This window comes from Centroberyx affinis, unplaced genomic scaffold (assembly GCF_046629955.1).
Source record: "Centroberyx affinis isolate AG114_WGS23_722 - 3 ecotype Tasmania unplaced genomic scaffold, CSIRO-AGI_Caff_v1 ptg004624l_1, whole genome shotgun sequence".
In the NCBI taxonomy this organism is placed as follows: domain Eukaryota; kingdom Metazoa; phylum Chordata; class Actinopteri; order Beryciformes; family Berycidae; genus Centroberyx; species Centroberyx affinis.
In genome coordinates this window covers 39,803-67,755 of record NW_027282231.1, presented here as the reverse complement: position 1 = coordinate 67,755, position 27,953 = coordinate 39,803, and the positions used below count along the sequence as shown (strand labels likewise).

General features: G+C 43.7%; 1 protein-coding gene across 1 annotated transcript in view; it reads right to left on the bottom strand.

Annotated features, from left to right (window-relative positions):
* LOC139665587 (ADP-ribosylation factor-like protein 15) overlaps positions 1-27,953 on the bottom strand; it is a gene marked incomplete at its 3' end in the record, with an annotated part of 62,443 nt that overhangs the window by 5,704 nt on the left and 28,786 nt on the right. The window contains exons 2-3 of the mRNA XM_071544651.1: positions 8,629-8,773; positions 6,253-6,312 (exon numbers count right to left, since the gene is read on the bottom strand). Of these exons, the coding sequence (XP_071400752.1) occupies positions 6,253-6,312; positions 8,629-8,773 (205 nt within the window). The remainder of the gene's footprint in view (positions 1-6,252; positions 6,313-8,628; positions 8,774-27,953) is intronic.

Genomic DNA, 27,953 nt, shown 5'->3' with positions numbered 1-27,953 from the left:
AATAAAATAACTTGTGAATGAAAGAATCAAGTCCTTCATTCATCCCGTCATCCACTGATTCATTTGATATGTTGACTGTAAGACTAATTGCCTAATCCATACACTGTGTGGGTTTTGACTGTGAATGGAAGAATGAATGACCAAATCAATGACCTACCTGAATCATGGACTAAATTTAGGCCATTAGATGAACAAATAAGAGATATAGCAGTACTTTAAATCTGAGCTGACTAATTGAAACTGCCATGCTTCATCTCATTGTATGCTTGGGTGCAGGGCCACCCTTACACTCTTACAGTCATATATCATCAATCTGTGATGTCTGTCCGAAGCACCCCAGCTCAGCAAACATTTAAAGCCACAATCAGAGACAATAAGTGAGGTGCAAACTTGTTGGTGAAGAGAACAGCAACATCAGCAGATTCCATAGAAGCCAGGACAACAGTGATGCTCGACGAGAGAGGGGGAAAAACAGGCATGTCGTGGTTATACAAATCCAATGATGTTACAGTGCCCAAGGACCGAAACAGTGTTTTCTTCTCTTCCAGAGTGTGACTTTGAGTTAATAAACCAAACACAGAGGCAAGTCTGGTAAAACTTACGCAACAAATTACACAGTAGAAATGAAAAGCAGATAGTCTTCTCCTTAAGTCCATATTCTCTTTCACTTGTGTTTTATGACCAGTGTTTCAGAATTCGTCCATGAATTCAAATAGCCTTTGATGATCTAGATTTCAAAAATGACTCAACATATTTTGGAACAGACTGGCCTATATTTCCATTTGGTCTGCATTAGGCTACTGTTGGGGCCTGTTGTGTTTGCTGTTGGGTATTGACGCGGGTATGGTTTCAGATTCACAGTCTGCTTGAACACCACATTCTCATGTATGTCTGCCTCCCATCGCTTGCAGTTTTTCCCAACTTTTACCTTGAACAAAATGCAAACATGCTGCTAATCGGGTCTTTTTTCACTCTTGAAAGTTGAACTACAGTCAAATCAATCCTCTTTGAAGTCTCCCTAACGAAAAACAGACAGCGTTTTTTCTCAGAATGGAGAAGTTACAATACAATGATGGGAGGGAGAGCTGGGGGCAAGTGAAGGAGGCCTCCAGCAATAAAGAATGCTTACTTCATTGGTGAACGAGCCGGGGCTGGAGCTGGAGTGTGGTGGAAAACACTTCAGCTGTTGATACACCCATCAAGCCGCAGTCTCAGCAATGTCTGTTTTTAAGTAAACAGTTCCTGTGTGAGGCCTAGCCTGAAACGAGCATCAATCCCTCTCCAGGTTCCAGAAAACTGACGCTTCTTAATATCTGAGTATCAATAAGTTCTGTTATGCAACATATTTGTGGACGATATACTTTGCTATTACAAACTGTTCACCTGAAGTCACAAATATGATATATGAACTACTGTGATGTGACCAAAAAAGTTTTTTTTTTATCAGCTCTGGGTCATACGTTTCTAGTCAAGGCAAGAAAAAGCATGAATGTCAGTGGTGGATTGATTCCAAGGACAGCTGATGTTGGAGATTTATTGTTTAGGAACTTTACTGTTCATGCTGGAGTTTTAGACTCTAGAGTTAGTTTGGCTGAAGCGCATTCAAGGTAGGCTAATAATGGGCTGTTCCCTGTAGAGTCTGTGATGCACCCTTCACCCAGTACAAAAAACACAGAAGATAGGGTAATATCCTTGAATGAGGCCTCAAATAGAGATCAGTTACACTGTTTCTTCAAAAGCCCTCAGAACTCCAAATCAGAACAGTCTGCCAGCATCTGCTTTGAGCCCAAATGACAATTTACAAACGATTTCAATTTGGGTTGGGCCTTTTCCTATGCAAAGAGGAACAGCTTCCCTGCTGGGCAAAGCAAACCGCACTGTGGTCCCATTTGATAGTAATAGGAACCACATTGGGTCTGCGATGACTGCAATGTAGTGGTTTTGTCCAGAGGAGATGTGCTCACATATTTCCTTTGCCTGTTGGTGGTCATGGAGGACTGGTGAATGTTCTGTGATGTTCTTGCTTGTCGATGTGAAGCATCAATGGAAGATTAGATGGACTCTAGATATATATCCAGATGTGCAGATACACATGTTCAAATTCACACAAATGTTTAAATTCAGACATGTTACCTCATGTCCAACCCGTGACATTCACACACAGTACATGCATCATGTGTATAGACACAAAGGTAGGTTCATTGACATTCTCTCATATGCAAACACACATGCACATCCAACTATTACCATTTAAACAAACACATTTTTTCATTTCACTGAAAATCAGCGTGTCTCCACAATATTGCATTGAGAGCAAACTAATGGAAAGCACAGGCATGAATATGTTCGGTTCAAACAAGAACACTGCATATGTAAATATCTACCGCTCTCCTTCAAATAGAAAGACGAGTCTTTACCGCTGCCACGACACTAAAGAACAACGGTGATGAGTGCCGGTTATCAGGACCACTTCTTCATCAGCTGTCATCAAGTGGTATAACGCACACTGTGAAATGGCCCGTCTAGACTTGACGTCATGCCACTGTCCACACACACACAGACACACACACACACACACACACACTTAATAGATTCCTCCCTATGTCCCCGGCGGTGCCCTTCCCACCTAATCCCCATACCTGGCACCAGCTGAGTAGGAAATGCACGCCAGACTTTCACTATGCAGCTGGGAGATCGCCGGATGCAAAATTCTCAATGTCACACATCAACACACAGCTTGCAGAAAATACTAAGAGGTCAGGCTTTATAGTGCTGCTGCCGAATTGTGTTTAAAGATCAGAGTGGAAGTATTTACCAAAACACAGGATTTGATGTCACACCCTTTGTGCCACAATCCAATTTAAACATTTTATCTTAATTTGCATTAAAAACTAATGACTTGATAAGAATTAAAACTAGATAAAGTCAGTCGTAACAAAAAAATGAAAATTAAATGAAAAGCTTATCCCTTCATGTTGACTGTCTAAAAATGCAAATGAATGAAACTGTTTAATTCCTGAATTGATTTTCAAATGACTTCTAAGTACTATGTAAGTGTTACAGTGTGCCAGTCTTGAGAGAGCAATGAGAGAGCACAACATGGGGCTATTTATACTGAATTGGTGTTGAGATGCACTCAGAGCGCCGAGAATGACAGGGAAGACAAGTCCGATCAGATAACCACTGTCTGAGGCTGTGTGCGCTCCATCAAGGCCAGACAATGTGTTCAAATCAATGAGCAAAGAGAGCTTGACAGAAGACTGAAAGAGAGACAGAGAGAGAGACAGAGAGAGAGACAGAGATACCGGAAAGAATAGGACAACCCAGGAGGAAAGGTAAAGAGAAAGAAGAGGGGATGAGACACAGAAAGAGGAGGTATGGAAACAGGGAGAGAAACCAAAGAACAAGATGAGCAAGAGAAAGGATTATGAAAACAAGACAGTAGGGACCTCAATGACAAATGTATGAGTGAGAGAAACGTATAACTTGGTCAGGCTCACTATGGGCGTCATACGTCAGGGTTTCCTGCACATAAGCTGCTTTGTGCCTCTGGTTTAAAGGACAGCTGCCTCTTATGACAATCTGGCCCAGTGCGCTCAAAGGAAGGAGAGTTAAAAATGCATTACCAGAGTTAGCCACTACAACAAGGGGCTGAGAAGTCAGAGTTGTAAGTCAGTGGCATTTACATGGGTTCACAGGTTGCTGCATTTTAATCACAGAGGGTTGACCCAGCTCCTAAGCCAACCCAAAATTCATCATGTGCAAGCTGTACAGGTTTATCTCTGTATGCCAAAGGCTGTTTCTCCCCTTCCCTCTTCTGCTTTGACTTAAAACCACTGTCAGTGATTTTTTTTGCACTCTGTGATGAAATAGTGTTATGAATAATTAGGCATCCCCGGTACTAGGAAACGGCAAGGATGGAATAAGCGAATGAGAAAAGTAACAGGGCTTGGGCTATTGGGAGGAAGGATTTAACGTGGCTAGACCCGCTCTAGTTGCTCTACCAAAATGAGCACCACAGACAAAGCACAAATAGTCATTTAAGAATGTCTGCACATTAATTGTTCTTCCTAACCTCTGGCACAGAGATCTGCTTTGCATTTCTTATAAGGAGAATACCCCATTGACATTCAATGGGCTTTCCAGTGGGAGAGGGAGGAAATAAATGGAAAGCACTTCACTTTTTCATGCTTCTCAACACGCGCTTCTTCCCTCGCCTTAGTCAAGGTTGAGTGAAGAGAACAAGCCACAAAGGTATAGTCGAACAAAGTTTCAGGGGCCAGGAATATTGATGTCTATGCGTCACGCCTTGCATCATTTTCTGTGTCGCTGATGCAGTACAAAAAAAACATCAAACTAAACCAGGCGTGTTTGCTTGTTTTAAATCTGTAGGGAAAGAGAATATAGACTGCCAGGCAAAGTGGTGAGTAGATTACAACTAGTGCAGAAAGGGTCTGCTTTAATCAGAAAAAGGTCTGGAAGGTTCACTATGAAAACTGACCAGTGGGAGACTGAGTAAGAGTACCAACTCTCCAACCTCCAGACTAAACTCCGATACGCTTTGGAACTAGAGGGGAGTATGCCTTCCCTCAGCCAAACAACAGGGTCGCACGTCAAAGAGTAGATTTCACCTCAGACAGAAACCCAACTCCGATACTGCGCTCCAAATAAAGTGCTAGTCAGTAGAGGCGTCAAAACATCATGTGCCTGTTTTTACCCTTACCCACCCATCCATAACGGATGGAACCATAAATCGCTCAAATTCTTTGGCTCTGTGTATTTACAAGAAAGGGAGCAGGGGAGTGAGGGGGAAGAAAGGGAGAAGAGAACAGATTTCATCATCCTTTGCTGGGGTGGCAGCCTACCTCCACTAAATCAAACATGTCATCCGTGGGACCAGTGTTTTTCCGACCACAATAATAACCCACTAGACAGGCTTTGACCCAATCCAGAAAACTCTCTTTTGAAAACCCCCCAATGCGCTCTGTCCAAATTTGGTAGCACCCTCGTTGGTGGTCTCCTGGTGCCTCTTTGTGTGTGTGTGTGCGTGTGTGTGTGTGTATGTTTTTCATCTTTTGGGAGGCTAGGTTGGACGACTCTTCAAAATATGCACTGCACCTGTCATGTGCCTAGTGCGCACAAAACAACATAAATTACTTAAACTTAACAAAATCATAAATTTTAGTGTGGGACTGAGTTGCTGGTAAGAGGGGGAAAGCATTGATTTATCTCTCTTAAGACTTCCCCTAAGCAACTGGAAGCCTCCTTTCACCTTTGCTGTTTATCTGCACATCAAGATCCCTCATCAGTGCTTATTAAATGGCTTCCTCAAGTGTCGCTCATTTCCAGGAATATGCCTTCTGCGGTCTTTCTCAGACTGAGACCGGTGTGCAGCCTCTTCGAAAAACACTACTAGATCTGACGTCTGTGCACAAACGTCATTCTGTGACGGAAAGGTGTGATGCTACAGGAAGTAAAAACAAACATGCTTGTGTATCCTTGGCATAGAGAGTTATTTGTGTAAGCAGTGACTGAGAGCAGAGACTAGACAAGAAATGAGAACAAGTTTTAGCACGTAAAAGCAGAACACAGACAGAGTCCCGATTTCTTTATAGGGCAAATCTGCACATTTGTGTAACCAATTTAGACCTATGATGCTGTGGTAGGTAGTCACCCCATCAATGACGCTTGTATTATGTAATACAATGTAACATATTGGATGGTTGTATTGAGATACTGTGTGCTGGTTTTTGGATCTCCAGGCACAAACTTGGAAAAATGATACATTGTGACAATTTTGTGGTCGCAAATCCATGATATTACAAGTATGAAAACTTAATAATCTTCAAATCACACATGAATAATATCTAGTCTGCCACTTAATCTAAAATAGCCTATTATTAACTACTATTGAATGTTTTATAATTATAGACTTAAAATGTGAAATTAATGTGAAAGTAATTTTATTAAGCTTGTAGCTTTTCTAAGTATGTAATGTATAGGGGTGCCACTTGAGTGTTGTCCAATAGAAAAGATGGGCAATTTATGAAAATAGCTGTCGCCATGTTTCCGGGGACCTGGGTCACATTAAGTTTGTTTGCAAACCAAAACAAGTGATATTTCACCAGACAGGCTCAGTAAAACATAAGTGCAGCTGTGGTCTCTTCCTTGTGGGAGTCATGTGGGCTAAAAAGGAGATGCTTCACATGAAGTTTTGAAAGCTTTACATTGTACAGGGCATAGGGTTCTTACCTCCAAGTTCCTTTACATTCAAAATGGCATTTGGAAATGGCACTGCTTTGATGCTGAAACCTGAAAGGAGGAAAACAAGAAGACAACATTGTAAAGGCCACATCAAATAAATTCATAGTGAGGGGGCAGTGTACCCTGGGAGTGTTGACGGTACAGGCTAGGAATCATGGGAATCATCATTTAGGAATGATCTGGATTGCTTATCAGAATAGAAAGAAAAGGACTCCATATCAAGAACCCACTTTCTCATCTAGTTCCCCAAGAATATTTAGTGTACCTTTTCCAAACCACCAGCTAGAGAACACAAAGAGAGCCTACAACATACTTGCTAAGTGAAAATTAAAGGTGTCCGGGTTAGCAAAGCAGAATAGTGTTTTTTCTACGTTGGGGTTAGTGGAGGATGGCACTCATGTCTGAAGAGCTACCATGTATTATGTGGTTTGTTTCAGTGGTTGCACAGGGCTACAATGTTCAAATAACACCAAATTATCTTGGATGGGAATCCCTTGCCTGCTAACATTCACACACAGGAGGAGATTTGGGAGAGACAATTGATTATGATTGTCCAACATCTGATTAAACTGCTAACTGCCCAGATCTGGTTTTTCAGCATATTACAAAAGTGCAAACTCATAAAAGCTCCCAGCAAGAGGTGGATGAAACCACAGGAGAGTTCCCCTCCTTGCTCTTAATGTTCTGCCCTCTGTAGATGTTGGCAGATGGAGACAGTGCTGACAGCTAAAACTCATTTCAGAGGAGCTCACCAAAATAACTCTCTACTAAGGTAAGTAATCGACATATTTTATCTATTAAGGCCCACTCAGCAGCAGTCGAAGACAGGTGTTCACTCCCCTACGCCACCCCCCACCCCCAGAGACATATATGCTAAGAGTAATAGGCGGCACATTTGGGAATTTCTTTATATTTAGCTTCCACTGGTTAAAGTGCCCAATGACTAAATCTAAAATGGGACTTCTGCAAAAGCTCAAGTTTGACTGTTGGCAAAGCCAGGGGAGGGAAGAGTTATGTCTATGTCTCTGAGGGATTGCATTGCGTATGTGGAAAGCAGAGTGTTGACTACCAGGAGAATGATGTACTAACCCTGAGGCCTCTTCTGGACACATTTAATACTAACCTCCCACTTAAATAGGAGAAAGAAACCGAGTATTGGCTGGCAAGAAACGGCACAGCTTTGCTGGCAAGAGCATTGACGACTCTGGAAGACATACTATAGACATGCTTTCCAACAGTTGGAGCGCTGGAATACCTGGGTAGCATTATCTATCTGTGATATTAGTCAATGGGTGAGGTTGGATCGTGGAGGACAATATGTTCCTGGTACAGTTGTAAAGGGAGGTAATATCCCTGTTAATTTTCAGAAACTTTCCTTAGTAATTTTCCATTTGGAGAATTTAAGGGAATTTGGGGAATTTTCAAATAGATGCAAAAAAAAGAAAAACACATCACATATTAAATCAAATGTGCTTCTCTACAACCTACCAGGGTAGGCTTGTCAAACAAATGCTGAGCAGCCTGGCTTTTCTCTCCCCAGTAGCATTTTGTATTGAGGGGAATGAGGCATTCTTGTCTGAGGTCTTGAGGCTTTTCACTGATTTGCAGGATAAGATCAGCGCCGCACTGCCATCATCACTACTGCTCAAAGCAGAGAAGGCAGTTATTGATTTCATTCAGAAACGCCTTGACTTTTGCATCCAACCAATTAATGCAGCTGCCTATATGCCAGACCCATAGTGTGCTGGGAAGACATACAGCCTCTCTAGTGAAGAGAGCCTCTCAGCCTATAGCAGCCGGGGACTGTCTGCCGGTCTGGAACACCGACACCAAGGTACACAACAGACTCAAATGCAAGGGTGTAGACATTGGTGGCAATTTGCTCCAACCTTAAACTGTTTGAGAAAGTGAAGATAATTTCAATACAATTGAGTGACTCAGAAGATATAGCTCATCAGGATGTTTCCTCATCAGAAGACTGTGACTAGAAAGAATACTAGCAAGTTTACCTTTTGTCTTACTTTGGTGCTACTTATTTTATTCATCTGTAGGAAGGTAAAATGTGATGCAAAAAAAAAACAGCATCATGTCTGAGATTATCGTTTAAAATATTTTTTTGTCTTTAACAGTTTTATCCAGAACTGTATCATAGCGAAATATGAGTATACGTAGAGAAAAAGATTTAAAGAAGCATAAAAAAAATCAACAATACAAATTTCCAAAGTTGGCTCAAAATTCCCCAATATTCCCAAAGTGTACAGGTTTGTCTGTGTGACAAAGAGAAGGTGCAATGGTCTGTTTGTGTGCACACAATTTTACTGAAATGTCCCCTTTCCCATTGATTAGTATCCTATGTGCTCTCACCTGTGGTAGGAACAATGCCGTCGCTGCCCTCACTACAAAGGCGTGAGAGCAGGCTGGTCTTTCCAGCACCTGTCAGGCCAATGCATACCACATCATACTCTGGTCTCGGTGGCGGAGGTCCTTTACAGCACAGTGCCCGGAAACACTGAAACAAAAACAACATATATGCATTGGAAAAAGACTGAATATATCTGGGGATGGCGTAGTGATTAAGGGCACGTTCACACAAAGCATGTGTGGACTGGTTCAATCGAAATTTCCTCCTTTAGTTTGGTTCATTTGGCCAGGTGAAAACAATGCCATTCGAACCTGGGCTGTGTACCAAATAACTGCATCGAGACTTGGTCTTGGTCCTCTTCCAAAGCAGACTGTGGCGCAGTTTGTTAGAAGTGAAAACCTAAACGTACCAACTACAGGAAATGACCCTAAAACCTATGGTTTTATGACTATGTCGTCCGTTGTCCCATACAGTTTTAAGGGTATAAGGAGATGGATGTTGACATCTGATAGCCAGTAGTTACTCATGCTTGGAAAGCCCAGCCTAACAAAATGAACCAAGGCAAACCGCAGCCTAGACTGATGCTCATATTCACCTTTTCTTCATGTGTTCCTACCTAGTATGAAGGCCAGAGATGGTAAATTACAGCAAAGAGCACAGACAAGTCCATAGTTAAAGTTACAGGAACTGGATTCGGATTTGTTTTGACTCCCCCGCTCCCCGGCTGCCAAAATCTTTAATCTCGCGGGATGACAGATACCAAAGCTCTGTCCAATAAACAAGCTACTTATGAGTCCATGTGACTTTTCTTTACAAGCCCTGGTTCAGTTGTATTTGGGCAGTGTGAACCTAACGAACCAAATACAAAAATGCTACAAAGTAAACTTTTCAACTATGGTTCGGACCAAAGAAAATGAACTGTAGGTGTGATCACACCCTAAGAATCCTGCTTCTGGAACCACAACTAGTTGTGCTGGTCTTAAATTGAACATATTAAGAATATGGTCCTGTGTCTCCCCTACTCTGAAGGAAAACTCTCATGGATCTTCCAACTGTCTCTATAAAGTGGAACAGGCAAGCCCACGCTCCTTAAAAAAAGGGTTGGGTCTGTGGAACACTTTTCCAGATTGTCATTGCATTGCAAGAGGAACAAACTGTTTTACCGGGGATTATAAAATGTAAATGAGCAAAGATGAAGATTGAAACCACAAAAATTTGATTGACCGAGTGTCCGATTCTATGCAACCATGTCATACTGCGTGAAAGTCTATCTGAAAGAATGAGACTGTGAGAGTGAGAAAAAGCCTGTATTGCCGTGCATCTGTATGTGCGTGTGTGCTTTTGCTTGACTGCCTGAGTCTCTGTGTGTGGATGTGTGTGTGTGTGTGTGTGTGTGTGTGTGTGTGTGTGTGTGTGTGTGTGTGTGTGTGTGTGTGTGCATGCGTGTGTGTGCATGCGTGTGTGTGCGCGCGCATCAGAATATGGGCGCAACATGTTTTTGTCTGCTGTGTGTGTGTGTGTGTGTGTGTGTGTGTGTGGACCCTGTCTGATTGGGCCCTCATGGCGGCCACAGGCAGACCTGTCACTCCATGAATCACGGCCTGGGACTGAGGGCCTGCTGTGAGACATTAAGGGGCAAATGCGGTGTGAACCGTGAATGAGATCTTTAAACTTGTGTGGAGAGATCAGTATCCAGAACTAAAAAGAGATCTCTTTTATTAGCAAGACAGGGACCAGTCTGGACAAGGCAGGGCAAAGTCCCTCTCCCTCTCCCTCTCCCTCTCCCTCTCCCTCTCCCTCTCCCTCTCCCTCTCCCTCTCCCTCTCCCTCTCCCTCTCCCTCTCCCTCTCTCTCTCTCTCTCTCTCTCTCTCTCTCTCTCTCTCTCTCTCTCTCTCTCTCTCTCTCTCATCTACTATATCACATTTCAGGTGGAAGAACATCAACACTAGGTTGCTTGCTGCTGTTATCAGGGGACAACTCTGCTCATCACAGTGCTACTGCTACTCTATTAAATCAAAGAGTCTGATAGGAAGGAAAACACACATGCACAAGTGTAAATGAACTATAGATCTGTGAGCACATTCTCCAGGTGTGCTTGGGCATGCCATTGAAGAAAAGCATACCTTAGTGGGGAGAAGCAGATGTAAACAAATGAGAGAGTAAACAAATAGATTATTTTCTATCCACTGTCATCCTTGGCAAGTATTCAAGACTTGGGTTCAGAAGGAGAGCTGAAATTCCTACACCTACACCTTCCAGTTCAGGATCCTCCTCAAAAATGTCCCATCGTAAAATTAAGATTTTAATTTCAGCTCATTTCCTGTCTTAACTTGAATGAAGCAATTTGAGGATTTTCCTCAGCATGGTTGTTATTATTATGGTCTGCTAACCACTGCTTCTGCCAGATGGAAGGAGAACGGGGAAGCAGCGCAGAGCATTTCGGCTTCAAGTCTCATGTAGGCCCCCAGACATCGGTGACCACCAGGGTCACTTTTCAGAGCCGTGCCAAAACAGAGCTGCCGTTTGATGGAGACGTGGGGAATCTGCTTCAACAGAACCAGACGTCGGCTAAGCAACCTGACCCCCCCGACTCTTTGGTGAACCCGCCAGTCTGCTCAAACAGGAAACATTCTCCTCCCCAGAAAAACGGTAAGATCAGAAACACACGCGTGTCAGATGGGGGAACACATGTAAAAGCTTGGTTTGATGGTTTGATGAGGTCATTCTCCTCTCTCTCTCTCTCTCTCCTCTCCCCTTGCCGCCTCTGCCCCCCTGCCTCCCCTGAAGCCCCATGTAAAGATTTGTGTACTGGTTGAAATGTGCCCTTCAGCTGTCAATGCTCCAAGGGTCAGGAATTGCTGACCAATTAATCCCCTGGAGAGAACGAGGGGTTGGGGTGAGGCGGGATGGAAGGCTTGGGGGTAGTTGTGAAGGGTTAGACGACTGCCCCTTACATATGTACCCCCTTATTTTCATCATTATCGTGCCAACTTGTCAATAAAGGAGGGCGCTTGCTCAACAGATTATCTTCCCCTTTATCCTTAACACAGAGGTCGCGCAAGCGGTGCTGTGTGGGATTAGAGCCAGAGGTGCCACCATTCCCATGAGCAGGCGAGGTCGGGACAACTCCCACCACCTCTCGCTCCATGTACAGTGCACATTTCACAACAGTTACCAAAGGAGCATCCAGGGCCTGACCCCAGGGTCCCTAGGCACACAGGGGCCCCTGTGAGAGAGAGAGGGAAGGGAGCTCCCACCTCTGGCCCTCTTTGACAGGGCAAGATTGACGAGGAGAGCTTGGCCAAAAGGCTCACAGGAGAAAAATAAATATGTCCAAAGGCCTTCGCTTACCTCAAGTTCTGCCCCTCCCCTGTCAGCCACACTTTTAAGAATCCAAGAGTCACTGAGCTGTATCACTGAGAGTCAGAACTCAAATGGGACTGTCCTATGATGACTACCACCATTAACGTCCAGGGCATCCACACTGACAGCTTAGATCAAAACAGACTTCTACATTGGCAGGTTGGATGTTGAACTCAACATACACAGTCAACAGTTGCTGTTTGAGTTAATTACAGTACAGTCATACAACGTGGAAATCACCAAGGTTTTAGAATATACTCACATGTATTATTACTTATAATACTGTGTGCCTACAGGCTTTTCAGCTTTACTTTCTTTGTTTATTGAGGCTACTACTATGAACTACTATGAGGCTACCTATGCAATAAAAAGAGGTAGGTAGTAAAACAAATAAAAAGTTGCAACCCCTTGCCAAAACCCTCTCCATAAACGTCTACCAATTCCGCCACTTAATTGATTGACTGCCTCTTATAGGATTGGACATGTTTTAATTGTGCTTCCCTGAAAGACCTGCCGAGACATTACCTCACTGTTGTTGTGAAAGCTGATTAGCTAGGTTTTATGTAAATGAGAAAGACTGCTGAATATAAATATCACCCAAGACATGGCCAGGCTGCATTTTCAGATGAAATGTCTCCTTAAAAGGTGCATGACAGAGAGGAGGAAAAAATACTCCCCAAACTTCAATTTGAAAAAAATGTCAAGACCTTAAATGGGTGATATAAGTGGGCCTCCTGGCAGTGGACCAGGCCTAGCACAGACACATAAGTTTAATAGTGCTGGTACAGTACTTCAGAAGCTGTGCAGGGCTAAATAGCTGGACAGAATTTGAACATAATAGTTTTCCACTCAGATAAACCAAATTATATGTAGTCTACCACATGCCCAACCAACACCAACGTGGAGCCAGCTAACCTTAAGTGACCGTCTGTTGACTTGCATACTATTGGCAAATCAACAGACACATGGCATATCCATAGATATTCTGACAAGTGGAGAACAATCAAGGTCCAGGGTCCATCTCTTACAAACCAAGTGGTTCAGTTGCAGTTGAAAAACTGGAGCAAGGCAGTTCTGTCCTGCCAGTGAGTCATAACCCATCCCGCTGCTCATTCACCTGACGTGGTTGTCAATAGGAGCCAGCCTCTTTTTAGAAAACCACCTTTTATTTTTAGAGGTAATAAATGTGGGTTAGAGGGAAGCCACTGCCACCGCAGCAAACCAGTTCATGTTTCACTCTCGTACTCTCTGGCTACCATCGAGAGACACCACAGCACAGGAAAAGGAGCAGTAGGCATGACGCCATGTTCCAAATTGAGACACCCCAACAAGCTTTCAGTTACTATGGATGGGTTTTCTCTGCACTTCAGTTGTGAAATAACTACTGGAGGGGTAGGGTCGTCAAAGGATAAAAGCACATGGTCTGAAAATGCTCTAGACAAGTATTTTGATTTCACTGCCTAACCTGCAACAGATCTTCAGAGGTACCAAGAATGATGCGTCTGTTTCTGATTTTGAGTTTCTGCTTAAGCATAGCCTATACATATAGAAGTGCTAATGATAAATGAAATGAGTACAGATGCTGTCCAGTCCCACAGCACCTAGCTAGGTGTGCAGCATCAACTGTTGCTGTAGTTTAATTTAGAACAGTTGTGGAATAATCAGAACCACATCATTCACCAAATGTATTGTCAAGAATAGATCCACTCTACTGCACTGCTTCACTCCAGGATGTTAGCTGTCTTTCAGTATTTGCCTGTTTGGCAAAATGTTTGGTTAGCATTGCCCAAACGTAATAAAATCCACACCTGTTACGCAAAACTGCTTTCCTAGCTCAAGGTTTTTAACAGAAGTATCCGCTGCCAAAATATATAGCCCATATTTATTTTTCACGCATAGATTAGCCACTGCAGTTGCAAAGCTTATACACATTAACGAGACTATAACACCGGGCAAACGAGTATAACTCAATACAATGTGAGAGAGTGTTGTTTGATGTTACCTTAGAACAAACTATGAAGGGACAACTCAACGACTGTCAGGCACTGACGGGCAGTGAGGAGGTACTGTAAGCCATAAATGCATCATTGCAACCAGTGATCGGATTGGTAATTGGCCGATCCCACTGTTACGCCAATTAGTCAAAAACGGACTACTCTCATCAGCACTGCCAACGGAAATCTGGGAGAAGGAAAGGCATGCACATAAATGGTGAGTGATTGGCAGGCATTGTGGGAGTTGAACATTTGAGTGAGGTTGTGTGAAAATTCACAACTAGGCTATATTAAATGTTAATGATAATTGATAATAAACTTAATAAAAAAAAAATGCAATTATTTTCTGAAGTACCGCATCACCTGACCTGACACCTGACAAATGACCTGAATTTGGCTCCTGATGCCCACATCTTGCACTGTGGCAAAAAAGTGGTGTTAATCAGGACAACATGGCTAATGGTAACCTGTTGCCAAGATGCAGATATGGCTGAGCAGTGCCATTTGGAAACCAGTGGTGTTGCCTGCAACACTGGCTTCTGACAGCCAGCCCAATTCATAAGCATACCTCGCCTAGCATCTAGCTCATCTTTCACAATAGTACACGCAAGCACACACACACAAAACCTGCGCACTTGCAATCAAAGACGGTGCAATGGGTCGTGTCCTTGCTCAGCACGCCTGTGGCGAAGCAAACTTCCCCTTGAAAGGTAGGTTACACAACTGATATGCTTGAACTTTTTGCTCTCGGCCCAGTGATGGTGCTAATGAGTGTAATAATGGCTGTTAAAAACTGTGGTATCACATTTACCTCCAAGCATTACCAACGGTTAGGCACACCAAAAAGCAAACCATGACTTCCTGCTTGGCTGCCAATTTACAGAAGCCAGGTATCTTGAGTTCCAGACGACAGTGGAGCTAGCAAAGAAAAGGAGACAGGCGGAGGAGGAGGAGGAGGAGGAGGAGGAGAAAGGGAAAGGACATCCAAGACACTGGCCTCTGGGAATGATAGCCACCACAGACAGTCAGACAGACACAGGACACAGGGACGGGCAAGCAGGCCGTTTATTTTTCCAGACCAAGTGTCGGGACAACACTTGTGTGCAGGGCTCACTCCTGACCTTTGGAAATGACAGTCCTTTATATGGGCGTCCCGACGGAGGACCGGCGCTAACAGATATGTGTGTAATACACACCGGCCACAGTCATAACACAGGCCTGCAAAAGCAGAGGGGGTGGGGGGGTGGGGTGGGAGGAGGGCAGGCTGGAAGGCAGTCAGTCAGGGATGGATGGAAGGGTGGCTGGGTGGAGGGGCGTTGGGGGTTGGGGTGTGTGGGCAAAGGGGGGATGGAAGGGGCACATTCATTCATCCTCATTCATCTTCTCCCCCCTTCAGTTGTTGTTGTTATTTGCCGCTTTGAAGCTGGATGGGGGGTGCACGGTGGGACACACAGTGCGGTTCAGTACAGTGAGGGCAGGGGGTGTGTGGGGGGCACTGCATGCCATTCTCGTTAAGGGGTGAGAGAGACATGCTAGACACACAAGGCTGTTCACTGGACTCTTCTCATGCTTAGTTGTTGCCGCACCAACCACAGACCGCTTTAGGCCTAGGTCCCCACCCCACCTCACCCCGCCCCCCACCGCCCTTTATTCTGTGCCGTAACATAACACACATTTCAGACCGAGACGTTTGGTTGCTCAAGTCTTCCTGGTGTTTTGATAACACCCCCCCACCCCCATCCCCACCCCCAACCACCACCACCACTCACCTCACACGGCAGTACATTTTCCTCCCCGAGGGAGCGGGCGAGATGATACCGGAGGCACGAGAAACGATGCCTGTCACTACACGCCATGATTGACTGGCTTCTTAAAACCTTAATTGCAAGATAAAGCAAACAAAATGTGGATTTGGCAATGAGCGCTGTGACACGCTTTCAACTGTGGCCACGGGTGATGAAATACAAGATTTACTGCACTTCCAAAATGATGGCCAACTAAGGACACTAAACAGGTGCCATTCATTACCCCTGCATCAGAAATAGATCCCTGTACAAACACACACACCTACACACAAACACGCACACAAACACACACACGCAGTAGTAGAGTAGATTGGAATATGTGGGGGATACACGTCACTCCCATTCCATGTCTCGGCGATGCACATCTAGCTGTGTGGAATGTTTTTGATGCAGTGAATGCTGAAAATGCCTACTGTTGACTTCAACAGCTTAAAACACAGTATCACAGAGACCTATTGGGCTGAAATGACAGACATACAGCCATAAGATGACCCCGTCTGCACCGGCTAAAACACCCCGTCTGGTGAAGTAGACCGTGTCTTACTTAAGTCGACAAAACAATCCACAACCCATTGTGCCTGTGTATGTGTCTGTGTGTGTATGGGGAGGTCGTGTTTTAAAGCTGATTTGCTTGTCACTGTTTTGCAGGCACAACATCATCCCCTCATTCTGAAGCAGCATCCACTTTCTCTCTCTCCCTCTCTTTCTCTCCTATCACCCCCTCTACCCAATTCATTCATCCCACTTCTGTCTGGCCCCCGTTTCAGAGCCTGAGCACTATTGCCCTGACGCTAAGGCGTCTGGACAAGGAGACAAGCTGGAACACACACACACACACACACACACACACACACAGGCATAGAGTGAAGCTAGAGCGCCCCCCAGCTTTCTCCTGGAACACACAGCATCCATTGCACTCACTCTGTGGTGAAGTAGAAGCAAGGCATTACAGTAACTCAGTAACTAAACTCAAAAGCTGTCTTTGGTTTGGTGAATAAAAGCCACATTTAGATTCCTCTCTCTATCATTTCTGAACAGAACGGACACAAAGAAAAAAGGGCAAAAAAAATGAAAAATTAAAATAATCAGCCAAATTAAGGCTCAAACAGTAGCCTACTGCATAACATGGATGTCCTGAATGTCACTGTGTTCATTCCATTTCTTACGTGAACAATAATTTATTAAGTCTACCGAACAAATGTCTATGTTAAAAACCCTGTCACAATATAGGATAGAAGGAGACAAGGATCTAGCCTGCTAGAGCAAGCCCTGAATTACCAAATGTGGCCTACTACACAAGAATTAGTTTGTCCTTGGACCATGTAAGGCAGCCTGTCCTTAATAACACAGTGTTCCAAAAACAAACAGGAAAACAGTACCGCCTCCTGTTTAGGTTTTCAGGAGAGGAACGGGGGCGTAAGGTGGAGTATTGGCCAACTGGATGAGGTGATGTGACCAACTGACCGTCTGGGGCGTAAAGTCCGCTTTTAAGGAGGTTAAGACAGGTCTAGACTATGGGGCAAGACTTTCGGAAGAAAGAACAACAACAGACTTATGCTACCCCCCTGCTTCCCCCTTGCAGTAAGCAGCTCCAGCGTTGGCTCTCTCCGCTATGGCCTGACATGGTAGCTTGTGACCCTGCATGGCGAGGAGGAGGCCAGATCAAAGGCGGAGGAGCAGCCTTGGAAAAACATTTGGGCTGAGAATGGACGGGATATCTGTCAGGAAGCCTTTCCCACTGGGCTCGCTAGCGCTAGGGCCCGGGGATCGGGTTACCACCCAAAAACGCCAACATGAAAGAGGGGGCGACGCTAATCCGCATACACGGGGCTCTCTCTCTACCCTCCACTCCCCATCACCACCTCCACTGACATACTCTCCATCCTCTCGCCCCTCCTTCCCCTCTGCTCCTCAGCCCCTCTCTCGACCACTTTCTATCTCTCTCTCTCTCTCTAACCCCCAAACTGCACCAACTTAACCATCCCCCCCACCCCCAGCTTCTCTGCATCACCAGCAACATCCCCTCCCACCAACCCCCAACCCTTCACCCCACAAACACTCAAGCTTCATCACAGAGGATTAGCAGGAAACCCTGACACAGCCCATTGTTAAGGAGGCAGGGGGGGCTTGGGTGGTTCTGCCACCCCGAATGGGTTTTTTTACTGGGGTTGTGACGCTTTTAGTGTGGGGGGCTTCATGGCCTCAGCCTTCCTACTAACCTCCCTGACACACACATACACAACCGCTTCCATAACTCCTCCTCCCAATTGTATAGACAAGACCTGGTGGTGGGCAAGGGTTGTTCAGTAGCATGGGCAGGGGCCGAGGAAAGAAGGGGGGAGAGAGGGAGGCTGAGAGCAGGGGAGGGTGCATTTGTGTGAGGGAGAAGGATGAAGAGAGTGCTTGGGGTGAGGACAGTGTGTATGTGTGTGTGTGTGCATGTGTGTGGCGGGGGGTGGAGGGTGGGTGTCAGTGCTGTAAATCTTGATGTCACTGACAGGAAGACTGTTGCGGACCATTACCATAAATCTGACAAACGCTAATTTGATGGGAGGCTGTATCTGTCTGGTCAGGGACCAGTCTAGACAGTCCTATTGAGGGGTCCTACAGCGTAGCCCTGTTTGTTTCCAGCACCATCTGGATGTGGCAATAAGTGCCCGCTGCCATGGTTCACATACACACACACACGCACACACGCACACACACTCACACACACACAAAGTATACAAAGTGGGCCATCCCCAAAGCATTGCGATGTCATGGCTTTGAACTTTAGATTGCTTGAACAATCATATTAATTTAATTTCTTTATATTATGAAATGATAGCATGACCCGTTTTGACATGGAATATGTATCAGGTGGCAATGTATCAATCAAGAGAAATCCTAGACTAAAGGATTAACCTTTAATATATTTAAAGTGTCTTTATTGACTATAGTCTGCAGTCGAGTACAATGTAAAGCTTGATACTGAAAATCTGAGTTCATAGCATACAATACAAAGAAAAATAAAAATAAAGAATGAATAAGATTAATGAAAGGAATAAGAAAAACAGATGGTTCAGAATGGTACACGGTAAAAAAAAAAAAAAAAAGCGTACTATGGCCGCTGTCAAGACAAAAATCTGATCCCCCTACTCAAGATTTTTGTTGTTTTTGTAGAAAAATTGGGCTTCAACAAAAAGAGAGTGTGGCACTCATCCATTATGTTCTAAAATTAAGAAGATGCCATTTGTCAAGTCAAAGCAAACCTATGGCAGTTGGATAAGCTGTCCTAGCTTCTCCACTGTCCTATGGAGCCCCTGGCAAGAGCAAGTCTGGGAGCGCATGCAATGGCTCATACTCGATACTTCTGGGATAAAGCAGAGCTGAAGAGGGGGCACCTGCCAGCTTCATATAAAAAGGCAGTGTCTTGGAACAGTTTGGTCTGCCATAGTGCTCATAGACCAAAGTGCAACACCTGAATCTGCCCTTATGAGTCTTTTAAAACATCAATTTCTCCCTGTGGAAAAACACTTCACACACGTTTAAATGAACAATTAATGAATACGAGTTTTGCTTTGAGTTGCTGCCCAGTTATTGGAAAGAGAGTACATGCTTCCCCTCTCAATGAGCCGGAGTAGAGTTCACCCGAGGAGAAGCTGGGACGAATCCAAGACCTCTGGCAAGTTCAGCCAGCACTGCACGGGCTCCACGTTCATCCCCTTCAGATGGGCCAGGAGTGGGCCATGGTGCTGACTACTAGGGTTGGACAGCGACTGCTAATACACCCCAAAAAGCACCACATATCAGCCCCTCCCCTACAGTTTAATAAAAAAAAAAAAAAAAAGATTCAGCCCATCTCTTTCTGCTTCATCAAAGTTCATAACCTCCATGTCTCATCACAACATTAACACTGAACTTTAAATAGAGTAAAAGCAAGAAAGCAAGCAAAAGAAAGGGAAGGAGGGCAAGTGAGGATGTGTTCTCACAGTTGTGTGGGTGGCTGATTTCACACACAAGTATGAAAGCGCTTGTATTGAGTGAGAACACGAATACGATGGGTAGAGGATAAAATGGGTGGGTGGGTAAGATACTGATAGGAGAAATATGATGCAAACAGCAGGTCCTATAGACAGGCTGAGGGGGGTGAAGGGCTGCAACTGTTCACCCTGACACAACATTTATCTGTCTGCAGTCTACCTTGGAGCTACTGTGCGTTTCAGGACATTTACTGGAGAAGTACATTAGGTAGAGAATGAGAGGGGCAGCATTAAGGGGCCCACCCACGGGAATGTTTTCATGTTGCCCTCTCTTTATAGAAGAAAGCAAGGGGCTGAGGTGGTGGCGAGGCAGCTGCATTCACAGACAGAGGACACCTTTGCTCTGTGGGACATCCAGAGGGTAGATAAGGGGGCCACAGGCGCCATTACGGTATATAAATCTTGTAATTGGGAAGGGTGATTAGCTTGGGTGCATTAGCATACGGCGGCGGCAAAAACTTTGGTTTCCTGGGCACAGTGTAGGGCAAAAAGATGTTTTTCCGTACCCATATAGAGGATCAAAGCTTTAGGGGCCCCCTTTTGAAGGCCCTGAAACCAATGTGCGAGAGCCAAGGGGGGTGGGGGGCGCCCCATCTCATAGACATAAAAAGGGTGGGTGGATGGGGGGGGCACTTGTCCCACTTACATCAGTTATAGCACATTTTCATACAGCATCTATCTATCGACGATGGACTCGATTTTTAATAAAAACAAATCTTAGGGCCCCCATTCCCCCTGAAACAAGTGTGGGAAAGTTTCAAGCTTAAGGACATTTCCATTAAATGTGAAAAGCCCCTCCCCATCAACTATTTCTAGGCCCCTTTTGAGACAAAAAAAAACTGATGGGGACCAACCGAACAATAAATCTGTTTTTATACATTGTGTGGTGGCCGAGAATTAGGTTGACGAGTGGGGGAACACACTGGAAAAGCCTTTTCAATGCAAATGAAATCTCACAGGATATGGAAAAGCTTTGATTCCTTAATGAAGTGAACTATTCCTCACATCCTACAAACAAGGCCGGGCCACCACGATCATTCACAGCATCCCCAATGACCTCGTTGAACACCTCAAAGTGCGTGGATTAGGGGGGAGGAGAAGAGAGCAGCTTTTTTTGGCGGTTTATGATGAACTATCGGGCTGAGTAGAGGCATCGAGAGAGAATCCTTCTGTTCTTCAGACCCTAAACGGGGATGGTGGATAGGCCTCTGGAGGCTTTTAAGACCAAACAAAATGGAAAAGCCATTAATAGGAGCAAATGACTAACATTGATGCCGAGCAGACAACAGAGGAAGATTTTCAGGAAGAGGAAGAGAAGCGTCATGACCCTTGAGTATTGTTAAACATTAAGGGAACAACAAGTGGTTTCAGCAGCATAAGCAGAATCAGTCACAACATCAAAGAGAGCTGGATTGTGGACAAGTGACAGCTGTACTGCCATAGCTTCTGACAATTTAATGTCTAGTAACAGGCGGCCTCGATCTCCATATTGCAGCCCTAATTGTACGCTGGTGTCTTGGGGGACTTCATAAAACTGCACCTATAAATGTTTCATGATTCAACAGGGGAGATTTAATTTCCTTCTTCAAATACGTCTGAGTATAAATGTTTTGCGTCCGATTCTTTTCTACTGTGCCTTTCCTTTTCAACAGAATGCACACCTGGCTACTGTCTGATTGCTTTGTAATATTTCATAGCTGCTAAAGAGACCTACATACCGCAACTGCTTAAGATACATCTTCCCAGGTCAGGCAACTGATCTATCAGTCTGAATATGAGGGCTTTTAGTGCTTTTAAGTCTCACGCATGAGACATGAAGGAAATAGATTTTACCTAATCTGTGTGATCTCATATTCCAGAGGATTCATGTTTCAGTGTCAATGAAAAGAGATAACAATTAACACTTCATGGTTTTCGAAGAGGAACAACATGTTTCTCATGAGTTGTGATACAGATATATCAATTTACACTGATGATTCTTTTAAGTTACTACTTTCAGAAAACGTAGTACATTCTTGAAATATAGTGTAAATATAGTTCAGAATTCAGTTAGTCACTTCTATATTCTGACAGACCAGGACCTGAATGAGTTTGTTTCTTTTTTGTTTTTTACAGAAATGCTATGCAATGAATGAGCCTATTTACAAAGCTGTATCACGGGATCGCAGTCCTATGCTAAGTGGTCTGTCAGTGTGTAAGTATGTGTGTGTTTTCCACAACAGTAGCACCAGCCACAGCCCTCTCCAACCACACACCTCCAGTTTATACACTCTGGCCTTTTACTTGATTGCTGGCTTTTAATGGCCAAAAAGTGGCTGGTCCTGCCCTTCTCCAATAATGGGCTAACACATACGACCTTAACAAAACATTTCCCAAACAAAGAACACTATCTATACTGTAAGAATTAAACTATAATCCCAGTGCTATGTATCCGTGCTATTTATATCCTGTCTAAGTTTCAAACTTCAAATCAATCAAATCAAACTTTATTTATATAGCACCATTCAGGCAAGCAAATGCAATTCAAAGTCCTTTTCAGAATAATAAAAAGACAAATCAAATGTAAAAAAAAAAAAAAAAACACAGAATAAAAGAAACAAGATGAAAAACCAACAAATACAATGCAATAAAACAGCAATATAATAAGAAGAAAAAGGAAAATCCTTATGGAAAGACTAGGCTAAAAAGGTAGGTTTTAAGATTCCTTTTAAACGTGCTCACTGATGGTGAGTTCCTCAGATCCTCTGGCAGGCTATTCCAAAGACGGGGACTAGAGACACTAAAGGCTGTCTCCCCATAGTTCTTGGATGTCGTCCTTGGAACAAGAAGAAGTCCGGTACCAGAGGACCTGAGAGATCGACTAAGCTCATACATATACAGCATATCAGACATGTACTGGGGGCCTAGGCCATTAAGAGATTTAAACACTAATAAAAGAACCTTAAAATCCACTCTAGAACATACCGGTAACCAATGAAGTGATTTTAAAATAGGGGTAATGTGTGCTCTCCTGTTGGCGTGCAGCGGCGTTCTGCACTAGCTGAAGTCTCCCTAGTGCAGACTCAGGTAGACCAGACAGGAGAGCATTGCAGTAATCTAAACGACATGTAATAAAAGCATGCATTAGTTTTTCAGTATCTCCCTGGATTAAAAGCGGCTGTACTTTTGCAATGTTTCGAAGATGATAAAAGGCCGTTTTGGTGACATTTCTGATATGTGATTTAAAGTTAAGATCCGGGTCTAAGATCACTCCAAGGTTTTTTGCTTTTGGCTTCACGTTTTGTGCTAAACTTCCTAAATGTGTGGTTATGGTTTCTCTTTTTGCCTTGGGTCCAATAATCATTTTCTGTGTTAAGCTGTAAAAAATTGTGAGACATCCATATGTTAATACTTTCAATGCATTGAATCAGTGCGCCAATAGGACTAAAATCATCAGGCAAGACAGAAATATATAGTTGGGTGTCGTCAGCATATGAATGAAAATCAATATTATGATCTCTGAGGATGTTTCCAAGTGGGCGCATATGAAGGCTGAATATCAAGGGACCTAAAATTGACCCTTGGAGGACACCACAAGTGACCACATGTTTATCGGAGGAGTGGACACCAAGGGAAACAAAATAATCTCGACCAGATAAATAAGATTTGAACCAGTCTAATACACTGCCAGACAGGCCAACCCATTTTTCAAGCCTGTCCACTAGAATGCTGTGGTCAACAGTATCGAAAGCCGCACTTAAATCTAAGAGGACTAGCACAGAAACTTTGCTATTGTCCACATTCATCCGTAAATCATTAATAACTCTAACAAGGGCTGTCTCAGTGCTATGGAAAGCCCTGAAACCAGATTGGAATTTCTCATACATAGAATTTGTACTAAGGTGCAGGTTAAGCTGTTTAAAAACTAGTTTTTCAAGAATTTTACTTAAAAAGGTCAGGTTTGAGATTGGCCTGTAATTCTTAGGGCTGAGGGGATCTAGGTTACTTTTCTTTAGAAGTGGTTTTACCATAGCAGTTTTTAAGGATGAGGGGAAAACACCGGTAAATAGTGAATGGTTCACAATGGCTTGCATTTCTTCGGCCAAGCAATCAAAAACTGTCTTAAGAAATGAAGTGGGGATTGGATCAAGAGCGCAAGTGGATGGCTTAAGGTTCATTACTTCTTTCCTGAGCATTTCACGGTCAATTAAAGAAAATGTGTTAATAGTACATTCAGGCGGTAGTGCAGGATATTTTGCATTGCATAAGTAAGCAGACATGTTATTGCGTAGCCTATACCAAGCCTGATAGTTGATATCTTATCTCTGAAGTAACTAGCGAACTCCTCACATTTTGCAACGGAGATGAGGTCAAGTTGTTTTCTGGGAGCTGGATTTATGAGACTGTCAATGGTGGGGAAAAGGGCTCTTGGATTATTTAGATTAACAGAAATTAATTTAGAGAAATGAGCCCGCCTAGAATTTCGAATTGCCGTGTTATACGTCCTGAGATGCTGCTTATAAATGTCATAATGGACATGTAGCCTACTCTTTCTCCACTTCCGCTCAGCTTTTCTACAGTTTCTCTTGTAAAGCATGACATCCTCATTCTTCCATGGTGGCCTACGTTTGGCTCTAACCCTTTTTATCTTAGCTGGTGCAACAACATCAATGGTGGAAACAAGATTGCTGATAAAAGTATCTACTAAGTCATCACAAGAGGACAGCAGTATAGGTGTGGGGATGCTGTTAAAGAGGGCTAAATCAGAAACAGAGGGTGTATCAATTGTTAGACCCTTAGTGATGACCAAATCAAGTGTATGACCTAGATTATGAGTTGGGTCATTTACATGCTGCTTAAGGTCAAATGAATTTAGAACATGCATGAGCTCAGTTGTTTTGAAATCTGCTTCTAAGTCAACATGTACATTAAAATCTCCAACAATGAGATTTTTTTTTTTTATTAAACCTTTATTTAACCAGGTGAGTCCCATTGAGATTACAAGATCTCTTTTTCGAGGGAGCCCTGGCCAAGATAGCAGCAATACAAAGTTTCAAACAACATACAAGCAAACATTAAAAGCATGTAAACAAAACATACACACATGCAACTCGCAGAATCATATGCCTAAAAGACGGACAGGAGGAAACAGGTCTAGCTAAGGAAGCAAGTGCAAGTTCCAAATGAATTTGCCTCCAAACCCTTCACTACATTTTTGAATGCCCTAATCGGGATCAGCAAATCAAGCTGCAAATCTGTCTGCAAGTGGTTCCAGGCAGATTTGCAGCTTGATTTGCTGATCCCGATTATAATCATAGTTAGTGCAGATGATTGACAGAAGTTCTGAGAGCTCTTCAATAAAAGAGGGCCATGATAGCTTTGGTGGTCTATACACAGTAAGAGCAAGTATAGGGAAGTCACATTTTAAAACAATGGCATGATGCTTAAATGAGCTAAAATCTCCAATGGATATGTCTCTGCTGTTAAGAGCATCGCTATAGATGGCAGCAGTTCCTCCACCTAATTTTCCTTGTCTTAGGTAATGTGAGAAGCTATAACAAGGTGGGGAGCTTTCAATAAGGACTGCAGGGCCATCCTCCTGTAACCATGTTTCAGTTAAAAAGATATAGTCTAGTTTTTTTATCAGAAATAATTGTATTTATGTTAAAAGACTTATTGTTAAGAGAATGAATATTGTAAAGTGCCATTTTCAATGTATAACTAGTGTATACAGGATCAGGAATAACATTTGGATGAATAGTAACAGGAATGAGGTTAGAATGTATGGAAGGGTGAGTGGCAGTCCTTTTCTTCCTACGGTAGGAAATGATGTTGTGGATAGAAAATGGTAGCTCAGGAGCACGATATCCTACCGCATGAAAATGTCAGGCTCTGAGGCAGGCACTCATATTGTCTGACAGCAACATGGAGCCCAGAGAGACAAGTGGAAGCTTACCTCTCTGTAGTCAACCGCCAGGTGAGGAGCTACCAGCTTTACCAGTGGGATGGCACAGGCACAACAACAGAGTTGGCAACACAAATGGAAAGCGGTAAAACTTTCCACTTAAGCTGCCGACCACCAACCGTTTAGCGACCGGCCAGTCGGTAGAATCATATGCTGGAGGACAGGTAGGCAACCACAGCAACAGATACCCAAAACCAACCAAGGCTTCACCGGCAGAGGAACAACAGGTGCTACAACCACACTCCAGCAAGAGCGGCGTGAACCACAAGTTTGGGCCAACTGTTATTTTACAATCTTGTGGAGGGTACCTAAATACGCTTTTGGCAGATATTTTCAATGTTGTTATATATGGTTTTGGTCTTATATAGTTTTTACATTTTTGCCTCAAAACACAGTACGGTAAATCATATGCCATCTACTGCTATGACCCTTTAATCTAAAAAGAGGAAAAGAACAAAACAAAAGAAGCCAGGAAATAACTTATCCCAAATAGGTGAGAGGTCTGTCTCTTACACATTTTATTAAAAACAAAAACCTTCCTGCTCATGAAAACAACGTTTTCCACAGAGAACAGGTAGAACTGGTTGAAGTGCGTCATATTCATAGCAGTTTTGAGGTAGCATTTCAGACTATTGCAGAGATCACTATTGTTAACAATCCCTTTTTCAACCAGATCCTTAGATGACCCTGATTGAAAACAATGCATGCAAGGTTGTGCTTTTCTGTGGAACAGAATATCCGTCTAAAATCATGATATCTAATACTTACACACAATGACTGTCTACTTTCAAATTCGCCTGCTTATTACGGGGAGAAGGATGTGATTAAGCAAGTGCTGTAGTACAAACAAATAATACTGAGGGATAAGACACCAAAACCAAACATCTGGTGGGATTTTGGGTCTGGGAAATCGTGGGTCGTTCTGTACCATAACCCCTACCATTGAGCGTGAATCTTTGAGACTTTGGGGCGTTTCGGTGCGTTTGTCGGAAGTTAACCAGACACATTGTTTTAACCTTTGCCGGAGGAGCCTCTGTCTCATTCCCAGGGGCTGGCTGTGTAAAAGGGTCAATGACTTCAATAGGCCTTCATTAAGCACAGTTAGTGTCAACAGTTAATTATGCAAATGAGCAGAGCGCCCTTCATGTGGTTTGTGGGTCCCCGACCTCCTCCTTTCACCCTTCACTGCAGCCTCACAAAAAAAAAAAAATTACCACCCTTACGCACACAAAACAACTATACACATACAGATTCATTTGCACACACTGTATGCCTATCAATATGACTTTTCCTCCTCACTCATTTCTTGTCATGAAGTATCAAAAACAGAGTGTTATGGTGCGGATCCATAAATGGAAACCACTGAGGCCCCTGAGGTCTCCAGTGGCTTTTCTTGCCATCAAAGAACCTCCGGAAGGTTCTTGCTGGGTGAAGCTGAAAGCCCACCAAGTTCTCCTCATCATGACTGGGGAGTGGGGGGCATCAGCGCCCCCTCAAAAACAAAACGGAGAAAAAAAAAACCTGCATCAAAACAGTCAATTAGGCAAAAATGCATGACAGCCAAATTCGAGCATTGTTTCAGTGATGGTAATGACAGGCCTTTCGCTCCTCTGCCTCTGCCACATATCTGATGTCTGCGGCCCCCTGATTTTCAAAGGCCGGGAAGCCATCAGTAATTAATAATCACACGCTTTGGGCCCCTCAGATTTGACTGGCGGACTCTTTGTAGGGCCAGCCTCAAAACCTCAAATCCACTTTCACCTACCTCCTCTCCCCCATTGTCACTACTTTGTGTCCATCTCCCTGGCAAATGCCTCTGTCACAGCCTGCCGCTTGGTTCAGGTACAGTGTTTATCCGCCATTTGAGGGGCTCCTCTCCATTGAAGGGGGACTGTTATGGGCGCCAATTTTAACCAGCTCCCCCGGCCCCGCCACCCCCTATCTAAACCCGTTCACCTCCCGCTAATTGTGGAGAGATTGGAGTGTTGGGGGTTGGTGGGTGACTGGTTAAAATGGCCTCTACTGTGAGTGAGAACCAATCAAACAACACCCCAAGAACTGTTTACACGCCACATTTGCTTTTGGAGCCACTCTATTGTTTGTTATTTTATTTTTCTTTGCTTTTTTTTCCCTCAAAGCAAACTATTCAAAAACAACATTGTCTCAAAGCGCTTATGTAATAGTAAATCAGAACCAGA